This window comes from Sebastes umbrosus, chromosome 5, assembly GCF_015220745.1.
Source record: "Sebastes umbrosus isolate fSebUmb1 chromosome 5, fSebUmb1.pri, whole genome shotgun sequence".
Classification (NCBI taxonomy): domain Eukaryota; kingdom Metazoa; phylum Chordata; class Actinopteri; order Perciformes; family Sebastidae; genus Sebastes; species Sebastes umbrosus.
The window spans coordinates 17920693-17934489 of NC_051273.1; the positions used below are offsets into that span (position 1 = coordinate 17920693).

The 13797-nt window shown below is 43.5% G+C and overlaps 1 protein-coding gene and 1 long non-coding RNA gene across 6 annotated transcripts in view; one reads left to right on the forward strand and one right to left on the reverse strand.

Moving 5' to 3' along the window:
* shdb (Src homology 2 domain containing transforming protein D, b) overlaps positions 1-13797 on the reverse strand; it is a 29417-nt gene that overhangs the window by 13690 nt on the left and 1930 nt on the right. For 2 of the 5 annotated variants that reach the window (XM_037769601.1, XM_037769604.1), the window contains exons 2-6: positions 11150-11247; positions 10911-11019; positions 9899-10282; positions 6382-6532; positions 2780-3001 (exon numbers count right to left, since the gene is read on the reverse strand). In XM_037769601.1, coding sequence (XP_037625529.1) covers positions 2780-3001; positions 6382-6532; positions 9899-10231 — 706 coding nt within the window. In that variant the 5' untranslated portion in view covers positions 10232-10282; positions 10911-11019; positions 11150-11247. The other 3 variants (XM_037769600.1, XM_037769599.1, XM_037769603.1) reach the window with 3 other exon arrangements.
* Positions 11168-12230, forward strand: LOC119488189. The gene is made up of 4 exons (XR_005206889.1): positions 11168-11306; positions 11451-11558; positions 11682-11736; positions 11817-12230. It is a non-coding gene; the product is annotated as an uncharacterized LOC119488189 (long non-coding RNA).

Sequence of the window (13797 nt, forward strand, 5' to 3'; positions counted from 1 at the left end):
ATAATTAGAGAGATTCCGTTCAGAAGCGCTTGCATGAATGCAACGCACGCAAATCCACATACAATAACAACACCCCCACACCCACACACTCATTTGTGTCAACACGCACCACAACCTCTTCTCACCCTTGAATTAGGAGGGCCTGATAATCAGAGCTGGAGTTGAGAATCCACATGTGTGTGTGTGCGCCTGTGTGAAGGTGATGATGAGGGGCTGCTGGCAGATTGCGGTGCCCCCCCTTTGCCCCCTGTAGCGGGTTATCTGAGTGAGTGTGTCACATCCACGGGGAGGGAGGGAGGGCTGCGGGGACAGCCCTGTCACCGCTGCTGCATTGGTGTATACATGTGTGAGAGAGTGTGCCTGTGTTAGCGGATGACGGATTGCACCCTGCCACAATGGCCCTGACTCCCCCTCCTCTCCCTTCGTCTCACCTCGCCACAGCCCCCCGACCATTAATTCTCCTCAACGCTCCTCCCCTTTGAAGCACTGGGCCTCCACAAACATCCACCGAGCTGCCACCAAACATACCATAACCTTGGACGTCCCTTTTTCCATTTCTCTCCAGCTAGTTTTCTCCACAGCCTCTCTATCCATATTTTCTCTTTCTGTCCATCTCTCTCTTCCTCCTCATCTCTCTCTTTTCCCGCTCCATCCTCGTCCTCCTCGGCTCTCCCCTCCCTCACACGTGGGCCGTGCCTAGCAACGCTGAGTGGGTCTGGGAATATGGATTAAATGTGAGAATGGAAATACTGTTTGTGTGTTTACACTTCAGTGCTTTGGTCTGCCCAGACAGACAGCACGCCAGCTCAGAGTGCTGACTCCAAATGGAAAAAACAAGGGGTCAGACAACTCCAGCCGCACAAGCGTTTTCCTCCACTGCGCTCTCTAATGGCGTTCTAAGCGCTGCTCTGCAGGAGCGCGCACTGTATTGTGGCACAAAGAGGGAAAAGCTGGAGAGGAATAAAACGACAGCTAAAGCAGGAATGAGTGCTAAGTAGGTGAGAGGTGGTATTGGCTTTTAAATTAACTGTCGTGCACCTCCTTTTGAAATCAGCTTCGCTCTCACATAAGTTACGGTGTCTCTTTTCTGCTCCTCTGGTTAATGTGATTTGAGCCTGGACACGGTGTGAATGTCTTTGTGTGTGTGTTCAGACAATGGTGTGCTGACCATGACTCTCTTATTAGCACTGGATCAGTCATGCACACGCAGGCATGTAATTAACTGAAAAGAGAGGAGGGGGGGTGGCAAACACAGGGCGGGAAGAGGGGCGGAGAGCGGGAATGGAGGGGAGTGCATACGAGGCAAGGTTGATTTATTATCCCATCACCTTGACCTCGGTGACTTGGGAGACGCAGCTCAATTAAGTCGACTTGGCCTTGCATGCCTCACACTGATCCACTTCTAAATGACCCATCAGTCCAGTTCTGTTCCTCTTTACCCCTCTGTCTCTCTTACTTCTACTTCACTCTCTCCCTCCAATTATATTCAATACATGCAACATAATGGGATGGGATGCTGTCAGTGCAACTTTGAAAAATAATAATCATGCACTGCGCCAATTATTTTAGAAATACTGCTGCTGATATGATGATTATGAAAGAAAATGAACCTCGCTGTCTACTCGTTTCTCTGCTAACCTTCTCTTTATGACGTCTACTGTATCTCTCTCACGCATTTACACACACATAAGACATCTCTGTCAATCCTAATGATCATCTCAGAGGGTTGTTGTTGTGACTGTGGTCCATCATATGTGCGAGAGCAGGAAATCAATAGTCACCAGAAGGTGTTTAAATGTGGTGAAAGAAACAGAAAGATGTGTGTCATTTGAGCTGAGACAGTGAAGGTCACAGCTCGCTCTATTTCCTGCTTTGGAGATGTAGTGATGGGGGCTGACACCACATTAAATGTCAGGACCGTTAGATGAGTATTTCACTATGTAGTAATAGCAGCAGGGCTCTCTGTGTGCTCCTGGCTTTGACCTTTAAAACAACCCTTTTTGAGCCCAGTCTTAACCGTTTTCACTAATTCTACTGAACGATTCCCCTTTAAAGGAACAGTGTGTAGGATCTGGCGGTATCTAGCAGAAAGGTTGCAGATTACAAATTCTTCCGTGTGCCAAGCGTGTAGGACACAACGATTCTTATTTTCAGGTGATTATACACTAAAGAAAACATACTTATTAATATTATATTCCATTTCTGCCAATAGATCCCTCTAATTGTTACACACTGTTCCTTTTAAAAAAGGCATATTTTGTGAGATACCTTATGGTTTATGCTCGACACCCTGAAGCTCCAGGAGCTTTACAGTTGTCTGTGCAGCAGGTGGTAGGGATTCATTGTTTCGCTTACAATACGATGGATAATTGCCAATATGGGCGCATTTAACTGGGTGTTCAGTAAAAAATGCTTTTCCTGCAAACTGCTTAGCCATCCTAAATCTCACGACCTCAGTTTCTGCTAAAAGCTTTTATTCTGGGACGCCCTGAATATCGATTTAAATATACAACGAGGTATGATTCAGCAGCTCCATGGTCTGAAATGTATTCAGAAATTGATTTTGTGCATAAATTTGACATTTCCCAGAACAGCTGCCACGTTTTCCAGTTTGAAAATCCCAATTAAAGACCAGTGACAGTCCAGTTCCCCGAGTATTCCTTGAATCAGGTGCAGGGATTGTTAATTGAAGGAGAGCTTATCAATTATCTATAATACAGCCTACATGATTTGTAGGTGGGCCTTACCATCAGAATATTGTCATAATCTTTCCAATTACCTGCAAAAGCTTTGGAGATATGATCCTTCTTCCATTCCCAGGGTTGGTCGTACTCATCAGCCGGTCTCTCGTCATCTTGTGGCAGCCTGCTGCTCTCCTTGCCCTCCTCCTGAGGTTCACCGTACAACAGACCCAGGCGCTGGCCTCGCTCGTCTTCGTAGGGGGTGTCGTAGAGCTGCACACCGCCCCGCGACCGTCCTCCCCCTGGACCGCGCTGCAGCTCTGTTGATGCATATGCAAAATAACACAGATTCAGACACACACAAGCATAAAAATGTGTAAACAATCTGCAAGAAAAACAGACAACGTTAAGAAATAATATTTGCCCGTAGCGATGAAGTTCCCCTAAACACAAGAGAGATATTATTCTGTACTACAAAGTAAAACAAAAAGCCTGTTGAGCTCTGACATGACTAGAATTAGAGGAGAGAGACAAATGATGTTTGCACAGCTTGCCGTGGGCTCAGAATCTCATATAGGGGGGCTTAACAAGGCCTTGGGCTAGATGCTGAGTTGCAACACAGTAGACAAACCCAGCCCCCCTTCTCTTGTCCATCCCGAATCCCAGCAGCAATCTAGTACGGCTCACAACAGCATACATGCTCCCTCGTTAACATTTTCATCACTTTCCCAGTGGGTGCAAAGCAAGGAATGTTTCTCAGCATTAGCAACTGTTGTGTGGAGTCAAATATGGCCACGAGATAAAAGGATTTCAGGTTATTGACGCAAGCAAGAGGATGAAATCTTATTTCTAAATGCATCAATAGGAGCCCTTAAGCTGCAGCAGCAGCAGCGATCAGCAACGGCGCTTTGATATGATGACCTCAAAAATGTACCCTTTAAAAAAAACAAAAAAAAACAGGTGCTACAGAAGAGGAAAAAATGGGGAAAAAATGAAGGAGTAGGCATCTTTTGTGCACACAGCCAGCAGCGTTGCAATGGAGGTGCACTCACGTGAGAAGGGAACGGGACTAAATGGAAAGGTTCCCTGGTGAAAGGCAGAGAAAAACTTTAACCTTCACACGACAAGACATCGCTATTGGGCGGCACAGTAGTCACCATGGCGACCAAGTGGAGACCCTGGGGAAAGGCCCTGAGGTTATGAGGGAGAGGGTGGGGGGGGGGGAAATGGAGAGAGAGGAGGAGCGAGGTGAAGGAGGAGGGAAAGAGGAGGTGGTGGGGCGAGGAGCAGGAGGAGAAGGAAGAGGAAAAGGAAGCAGCGAGGAAACAAGGGGAGGAGGAGGAGGGTGATGGGATAGAAGGACAGGGGAGGGAGGTGAGAGGGGGGAAGGTCTGTCAGGCGTTTGATGTTAAGTCATTGAGACAGAAGCACAGCGGGGCTGAATGCTGCTCTACCTGCGCTGGGAACCCGCGGTGTCAGCGACAGCCTGGAGATGGAGAAGATGAAGGCGGAGAGATAAAAACAGGCATGGAGGAAGTAAAATGAGAAATTCATAGGAAACATGATGGAGGAAAACACAGGTAGGGGGGGGAAAGAAAATAGCAATTTGACAGAAAGGTGACAGATTGAAGATTGGGGTGAGTGACGATGGGAAGTGTTTAGGCATACAGATGTCAGAGCTGGAAACAGAGACCCAGCTTTTATCCTCATAAAATAAACTAGAAGCACTGAAGATGGGTTTTTTCCCTCCTAAAAGTACAGTGAAAAAAGCACACAGGTGTCTTTTAAGGACAGTCTTTGTGAGAGATAATTACTATTCCAATCTCACATCTGTCTTTGCCGCTCTGCTGTGTTTTTTTAATGAGCAACAACAGACTGAGAGACAGAGAGACAAAAGCAGGCAGACAGACAGCCCCGGAGTGACGGGCTCAATTCAAAGTCAAAGAAAGAGCTGTGACAATGCTTTGCCAAATGCTCTGCCATCACCGCGAAGAATCTAATCGCTCCAGCTGCTGTTAGAGAAAAAGACTTTCTTCAAGGTTTCGTAATTGGACAGCGGAAGGGATGCCTGAGATTATGAACTTCATTTGACCACCAAAAACGCAGCGAAAGTGACAGCGGAGAGAGAGGACAGGACATAGTATTTGCTACAGGACAGATTAGAGAGACAGCCAGACTCCCCTCAGGGCCGGGGTAGAGCCCTCGAGATGAAGAGAGATGGAGAAAGAGGAGGAGGGGGGGAGGCTTTTACATTAAATGGCTGGGACAGAGCGGGGAGAGTGCGAGGGAGAGGGCCAGACAGAGATGTTATGGGAGGAGAGACAAATGGAAAACGATAGATGTGAGCTAGATGATGTGGGAGAAAATCACAAAGGAGGAGGGAGGGTCTGAGACTGGATACTGGGGAGACATCTCTAAAGGGAGTCGACTCAGCGACTCAGTGGACACTTTCAACACTCAATAAACGATGACATTAAACTGGAATTACTGAGCAATACTGGATTTACAGGTCTTCTTGATAACATTTTTATGTCAACAGATATTTAAAAAATAATAATAAATCCACAGAGCTTTTAAAAAGGTGCAGAGCAAAAGTGTGGCTTTTCCTGAAAAAAAATATTATGATTTTGAATTAATAATTAAAAAAATGTTGGCGGGTCCAAAATGAATGTTTTATCTCTGTGGAAGATATCTGAAGTCTGGTTCTCACTTCTAACAAGGATTGTGAGCCAATAGCAAAACGACATTGGTATCACGTGGTATCTCTGGGTCGCCAGTTAGTGTGGAAAAAAACGGATAAATGTCTGAGATTGACGGTAAGTGCCTGGCAACGACTTGTTGAGAAGTGAATGCAATGCAACCGGGAAGGGAGAATGCGACATCTAGTGGCTGAATGTTATCAATAGCAGCTTTAACATTAGTGTTTTTAGAACAAAGAAAAAAATGGAAATGAAAAGGATGTATTATTCTGTAAAGGCAGAAATACTTCACTATAAAGAAAAAGAAGGGCAATAAAGAATGATAAGGTCATCGATCATGTCAGGGTTGTTCATTAAAGAAACTGCTGACAGATTTTAGATCAATGATGATATTACTTCAAGCCACAGTTGCATATTTTATTCATGAGTTGGGGCACCTGAAATGCAATATAATACCAGACTGTGACGTTTATGGCAGGTAAGAGGTCTGAGTTTATCCCTTTAGGATGTCTCTCTCTCTGACTCACTCTTGCGAAGGCAATTATGGTTCATTTAGGGCTGTCAAAGTTAACGTAAATAAGTTTTAACGCCACTAATTTCTTTAACGCATTAACACAACTTGCTATTTTTAGGTTGTAAGTTTTAAAGTTGAGTGAAGATACTGGCATCATATGAAAACTAGAACCTAAGGAATCCATTGGTACCAATCATGTCATACTAGCTTGTCGAGAAGGAGGATAAATATACTCCAAACTTACGTTAAATTTTGGCGAGGAAAAACTGTCGTGGCCAAAGGGGGTTCAAAGGGGTCCCTTGACCTCTGACCTCAAGATATGTGAATGAAAATGGATTCAATAGATTCATTATTTGAGTGGATGTAAAGACTTTACAATAGAGATAACTATGAAGGATAACTATGACTAAAACAACACCCCTCTAGGATAACAAAACATGATAGTACTGATAAGATACTGACTGATGAGCAATACAAGTCCACTGACCTGTTATGACCCTCTGGGCCTCATACGGCTCCATGTAGCCGTTGTTCTCGCAGGGAACAGGTCTGAGATCTGGTTCTGGCCTGTGGTCCAAGCGAGCATCAAACGGGTCAGAATAATCTGTGTCTCCTGCCAACGGAGCAGACGGCACCACCTATAGGACAAAACACACACTTAACTGATGAAGAGAAATGGGTTTTGTTACAGAACATTAACTCGTCCTCATTGGGAGAAAAATGACTCCAGCGTTTTTTTACATTATATAATAAATACAAAAACAACATCTAAATGTTTTTTTAGCCTGCAGACACAACATTTCAATCACAGGCTATAATGAGTTTGACTCTCAGCCAGCGTTTTGTAAAAGCTGCATATCAATCACACTTTTTGAAACACTTGAATTGAAGCATCCTAAGATCTGAATATTTTCTGATAATTAGGAGTCATGTAGAAATGCTAAAAAGGAAGAAGTGTTGCACAGACAATAGCTCATCAAGACCTGAGATGGAGAGAGCAGCGCGACACTCTTAACAAGCAATCACATCCTCACTGAATGGCACGTTAACTATATGTTTGGTTACAGAAAAAAAAACGCTTTAGGAGTATCATCAAGACACTAATTTGCATCTTTAGTGTGCAACATCACAAAACCACACCAATGCTAAGTATATGCAGCAGCTGTACAATAGAGCAGTGATTCTAAAAGTGGGGTCCGGGGACCCCCATGGTCCTAGGCCCTGTGCCAGGGGGTCCGCGAAATAAATTGTGTCCATTACTCCCACCCACGTTAGCTTTGGGCCAATAGAAACTCTGATATGATTGTGACACATCACGTCAATCTGTAATGAATCAGTCACTTCACTCAGGGTGCAACGAACATTTCCTGCTGATGCTTCGCTTATTAGCCAGCTAGCTAGCTGGCGAGCATGGAGAAATATTTGAGTCAGTCCATATCGCCAAGTGAGGCTAAGACCAAACTGGCTAAAGTGAGAAGATATGACGACAGTTATTTCGAACGACAGCGACGGAAGACCAAAATGCATCATGTGTTTTCAGGTGCCAGCGAACGAAGCCATGAAGCCAGCCAAGCTAAAGCGACATCTGATTACAAAGCACCCGCATCAGAGAAAAAACAAAGCGGTGTTAATATGATTCTAATTGAAATGTGTTTCGGTTTATCACTATCAAACAAGTCTGAAGTATTTAGGTTGAAAAGTTTTAGAATACAAATGGTTCCAATGGCGTCTAAGAGTACAAATGGTAGTAAGCATTATGCTTAATTGATGTTACAATTATGAGGGGGTCCGTGGAAGATTTTCTCCCCTTTAAGGGGTCCCTGGCCCCAAAAAGTTTGAGAACCCCTGCAATAGAGTTCCCTCTTTAAATCTTTGAAGAAGGGACTATAGTGTATGTTTGTTGCTATTTAAGCTATATGCAGCCAGAAAGCGTCCTGTGAGAGGATGATGTATTTTTTGGCCGTAGGTGGAGAACACAAGAGAGTAAAGAGGGAGCTGGTTGGTTGGTCGGGAGCATTTGTTCCTTCATGCGAGCAAATGAGGAAAACAGTGGTCATCTGGCACACTGATAGCTACAAAAGGCAGCCATATGGTCACAAACAGACACATACACATACCTACAAGCACATACGCATTTAGGCAACATGCTCTCTTCCTATCACTCTCTCCCTGACAAAGGAAATCACTCTAGCAAGGCTCGCTTCCCAAATTCCTGCGAGACATGCACACGCCCTCACAAAATTACATCCTAATCCCATGTTGATTCTGTAACAGGTCATCTATCGATGCACAGGAATCTGCAATGGTAATTAGAGTGCGGATGTTCCCACAGACCCTGGGAAATTAATGAGAGCAGGAGGGGAGTGGGGAAGAGGGGGGGAGAGTTATCGACTTGAGTTAAGACTATTACTTCAATCCACTTCAGGACTTTCGCACTTGTAGCATTTTCCATGAGCGGAGTCATGGATTTAACTGCAGCGTTGAAAAACCCTGAAATACCCCTCAACTTGCTCAGCATATGTGAGCTGAATTAATGCGAAGACCATTTCCTTGTAAAACCTTTGCTTCCGCTTCCAGTCGCTCAGTCTCGACATCTGTTTGCCTTTTTTGTTCGCAGTAGCTGTGTATGTTCTCCGCAGCACGACATGCACAGTACATAACCAGGAAAGCGCTGCAGTCCTGATGACAACAAACAGCACCACAGTATAAATTATACCTCCCCGTGGCCCTTGGCATATCACCATACGGCGTACTGTATATGGCCCCCTAACATGTGCTCATGCGGGGGTCTCTCTCAGCTTGAAAAACTAAACCCAATTTATTATTTATGGAAGGACATAAACTCAAGGGACTGTGACCCTCTTCGACTCAATGGTGCGCTCAAGCCATCAATAATTCTTTCTTCCATCTAGGGTAGCGAATTTATGTGGCGAATGGGATGTAATGTGATTTATGTAAACAATGCATATTTGAGACACACGTTACTAGTCACTTGCTTATGGAGTGTGATCAATAAAGCTGTCACGGTGATGGATATGGGATGAGAGAGAAGCGGGAGAGTGTTTTTTTATCGTTCTTGCCTTCCCGTCATCCCGCCTTCTCACTTCCACATAAAAAACTGAATTCGTCATCACCTGCTTTTTGCTCTGATTATTACAAGCCAGGGCTGTCAAAGTTAACGTAATAATAACGCGTTAACACAAATTTGTTTTAACGCCACTAATTTCTTTAATGCATTAACGCAACTTGTGATTTGTAGGTTGTAGCGGGATCAGTTTTAAAGCTAGAGTGAAGATATTATATTATATTATTATGAGTATCTAATGAAACTAGAAAAACATAAGGGATCCATTGGTACCAACCATCTCATACTAGCTTGTCACGAAGGAGGGTAAATAACGCTCCGAAGTTATGCTAAATTTTGGCGAGGAAAAACCGACATAGCCATTTTCAAAAGGGGTCCCTTGACCTCTGACCTCAAGATATGTGAATGAAAATGGGTTCTATGGGTACCCACGAGTCTCCCCTTTACAGACATGCCCACTTTATAAAAATCACATGCAGTTTGGGGCAAGTCATAGTCAAGTCAGCACACTGACACACTGACAGCTGTTGTTGCCTGTTGGGCTGCAGTTTGACATGTTATGATTTGAGCATATTTTTTGTGCTAAATGCAGTACCTGTGAGGGTTACTGGACAATATTTGTCATTGTTTTATGTTGTTAATTGATTTCCAATAATAAATATATACATGCATTTGCGTAAAGCAGCATATTTGCCCACTCCCATGTTGATAAGAGTATTTAATACTTGACAAATATCCCTTTAAGGTACATTTTGAACATAAAAGAATGATTAATTTATGATTAATTGCGATTAACTATGGGCAATCATGCGATTAATCGCGATTAACTGTGGACAATCATGCGATTAATTGCGATTAAATATTTTAATCGACTGACGGCCCTACTACAAAACACATGCTGAGAAACTGAGGCTCTTACAGGTTCTTGCTGGTCCTCCAAAGAGACGGCACTGAGGAGGATCTTGGTGCGCCCCAGCTCCTGGGAGTCCACTTTGATCAGTCTGTGTTTGGGTGACTTCACATCCACAGTGGACGACTTCATGGGAGAGCCATACACTGGTGTGGCGGGGTCAGGAGTCCCAGTCTCGCCCCTGGACCTGCTTTCAGAGTCCTCGTAGGGATCCTCGAAGTCCAGGTCCCTCTGGAGCCGGTAGGCTTTGAGGATCTCGCTCTCTGTGTAGTCTGGTGTGGGCGGCTGTGGGGGAACCTTCCTGCTGCCAAAGCTCAGGTAGTCTTTCAGCCACTTGGCCATCGCAGCTCTGAGTCCAATCTTGCTGGTGTGTGGTGGAGTGAGAGCAGGAGGCTGCAGGGGGCACACAGGGACATGAGGGTTATTGCTTGACCTTATTTCTGAGGAGATTGTGTGAGCTATGAATTGGATTTGTGCTGTGTGTTTTTCTGATTGTGACCAGAACAATTGAATCACAAAACCATATTAATCCACAAAGTCCTGATCCTCTCATAATATCAACTTTCTCCTGATCCCCAGACCCCACAATCAGTGTGCGTTTTACATGCACTCATGTGACATTAAACCACACCAACAGCTGGGCTTTACGCACTCCTTTTGTTTTACGCAGGGAGCAATAACGTCTGGCATCTGGACTTTGCCCAAAGGCTGCAATTACATCTCACACCCACGCAATAAAGTCGGACGTTAACATGCTGATAAAAATATGGAAGACAAAGACTGAGAGAGAATAGCAAAGCAATGAGGAACTGAAGATGTTTTAAATTCAAACATATTATCATTTGCTTTCATCTTGCAATTTAACCAACATTAAAAACACAACATAGTTTTGGCACATACTTATTAGGTAAGCTGTAAACGCATGATGAAAATAAGCTGTTAAACTTCCACTCACAACAGACACCAAAACAGTGGATTTAAATCCCAGTGAGCGCTGCGCTGCGAGGGCGCACTCACTTACCAAACCCTATTCAGTCCTTCAGCCACTTTATTCCGCGTTTCTTCATGTCGATGGCAATAAAACGGCACAGAAAAGTGACAAAACCTTCCACTGCTGGTGCTTTTTACTCCTTAAAAAGACGAGAAAAAAGAAAAAAAGAGTAGGTTTTCTGGAACAAAAACAAGAGCACCGAGTTCCTCTAACGACTGAAGGCAAATGTGCGAGTGAAGAGAGCGACTGGAGCTCCGAGAGAAACTCACCCGAGCGATTAAAGGGGAGGCGCTTCATTCCCACTGGAATATCCTGCTATTCCCTTTCGCAGTCAGCCGACCGTTCATTCATTGAAATATCTGCACATCTGCAACAAGAGATACATCCTCTATAAGTGCATGGGGAAAACAAATGAAGAGAAAACTGGTGAGGAATAAAAAAATAAATAAATCAGCTTGCACGAATGTGCTCCAAGCATGTGCATTATTTATTCACATGACATCACTGGAGATTTTTCCTGTTTTAGCTTCACTGAAGGTTTTTCAAATTATTATTATTTTTTTTTTGCAGTTTTTCCTCTATAAGAAAGTCTAAAAAAGCCTGGAGGGTGAACAAAACTGTTATCTAGCTTCCTCATAAAACGGTTTGGTGGAGTAAGGAAATCCCATCATCCTCTGGGTAATATGAACAGTGAAGTTTAGACACTCCTTATCACAAAAACATGATGACAAAAAGCACTGAGGCCTGTCCTCTCTGATTGTAAAATAAGGCATTCATTCCTTTTGTTTCATCCTCTCACAGATGTCCCATTATCTAAAGTCCAGGCTGGTGTAAATTGGATTGTGTGCTACAGTGGGTAAGGCCATCTGAGTCTGTTAAAGGACCGTAAAATGCCTCTTTCTTTACGACACTCATGAGCTCACACTTTCTCCTCAGGGGCGGGGAGACTGGATGAGGTCATGGAGCTACAATCCACCCCCCACCACAACCATCAACATTGTCCCATCACATCCTCCTCCTCCTCCTCCTTCTCCTCCTGCCTGCTCCATGTGTTCACCAAGCATCGGCTTCAGACCTAAAGGGGGGTCATGGGGATCAAAAACAAGTCCCAATCTGTTTCTGAGGGGAAACCTGAGGGTGTGTGATTGCAAACACCTTGGAGGTCCCTGCAGTCCAATTTAAATCATTTATAGCGGTGAAGCTGTAAACTTGAAGACAGGATCGATTTCATGAGTCAGCCAACACAAAGGCCTTTCAAATATGTTTCTGTGGAAAAGAAGTTCTTCAGAGTAAAAAAAAATACCCTGGACTCCTCTACCTGTTTAATGTCTTCTTCTTACTGCATTAAACATCTGTCTTATCATTCTGCCCTCTTTTTTTAGAGGGGTAGATGTGGGGGAAAGGGGATGTTCAGGGGTAGATAAAATGTCAACAGTAGATGTATGTATAGAAGTGGTGTACATCATCTGAAAGCTGGGAACCTGACGATTAATTTGAGATGCATTGTGTGTCAAGTTGTTGTAGTCATAAATCAGAAATAAAATTAATACAATTAATGAATTAATTAAAATAAATTGTAAAAGTGTATAAGGGTTTAGAACATTATGATGGAAGTATGGTCATCCCCATGCTCTATAATATCTCATAAGTTGTTGCAGCAATTTTTTAACACTCACGAACTGATAAAAATTAATCAACAATCCCTCCAAAATGCCACATTAACACACCAAGACCTTGAGGAACACCATAAATAAATCCATGCTGTGATTTGGTATCAAAAACGTTTGACATTCGGAGATTTCTGTAAAAATTGCATTTTTCAGCGATTGGATGGCGAGCACTTCTTTTGTTCTGGAAACTGCTCAGAAACCCCCTTATTGTCAATCCACCTAGGAAAGCCATCCATCCTCTGAATGCTCTAGGTCTCTAGTTGGTGGCTGTAAAGTTTCATGAGGCTGGGATTATCCTAGAGGTCACCACGGCTCATTTTATACAGTGAGCTCAAGTTTTAAAGAAATGGTCTCACTACAATGAAATGGCTCCTATGGGGACTAAAATCATCACACATGAATACAATTGGGCTCATTGGATCCACACGAGTCTCAGCTTTACAGTGATACCCAATTTAAGTAATTCCAACACTGTTTAGGGACCCCAGTATGCAGAAATATTCAAATACTCGTGGGTACCCATAGAACCCATTTTCAATCACATATCTTGAGGTTAGAGGTCAAGGGACCCCTTTGAAAATCGGCATGCCAATTTTTCCTCAGAGTTCTAAGGAGAACAAGATCGTGGGTAACGACAAAATCTCAGATTCCTATATTGTGAGAACCACTCATTATCATGTGGGAACAAGATCAATAAGTAGTGCTACAGGTCTTATCTTCTACGAATGATACAGATCTTGTTTCCACAACATCTTGATACAAGATCCCGTAAGATAATAACTTCTTCCCACAAGTTAACATCTTTTATCTCAGATGTTAAAGAAATACCATCTTTTGATTCTTCAAGGACTAATGTCCTTTCTTTGCATTTCTTTCTGTGCAGTTTTATCTTGTCATATCTTTGAATGTACCAGTAACCTTCCTCCTCTTCCCCTCAGCTATACATTCCTGTTTTTCATCTGCACAACCCACTCAGCCTTAACAACTCCTCTAACCCCCCTACAACCCATATTGAGCATACATTTAATTTTTGTTTCCATCCTGGCTGTGGTGAGAGATGGAAAATCAGAGACAGAGAGACAGGCTGAGCTGTCAGACTCAGCAAGAAGAAGACCCATGGAGAGCACAGGGGAGAGGGAAACAGAAATGGAAAAATCAGGATCTCTCACAGTGAGAGATAATCACAAAACAGGCAGACAGACAGGTATAAAGTCATTGTGTTTTTCATGCAAAATAAACACTGTTGT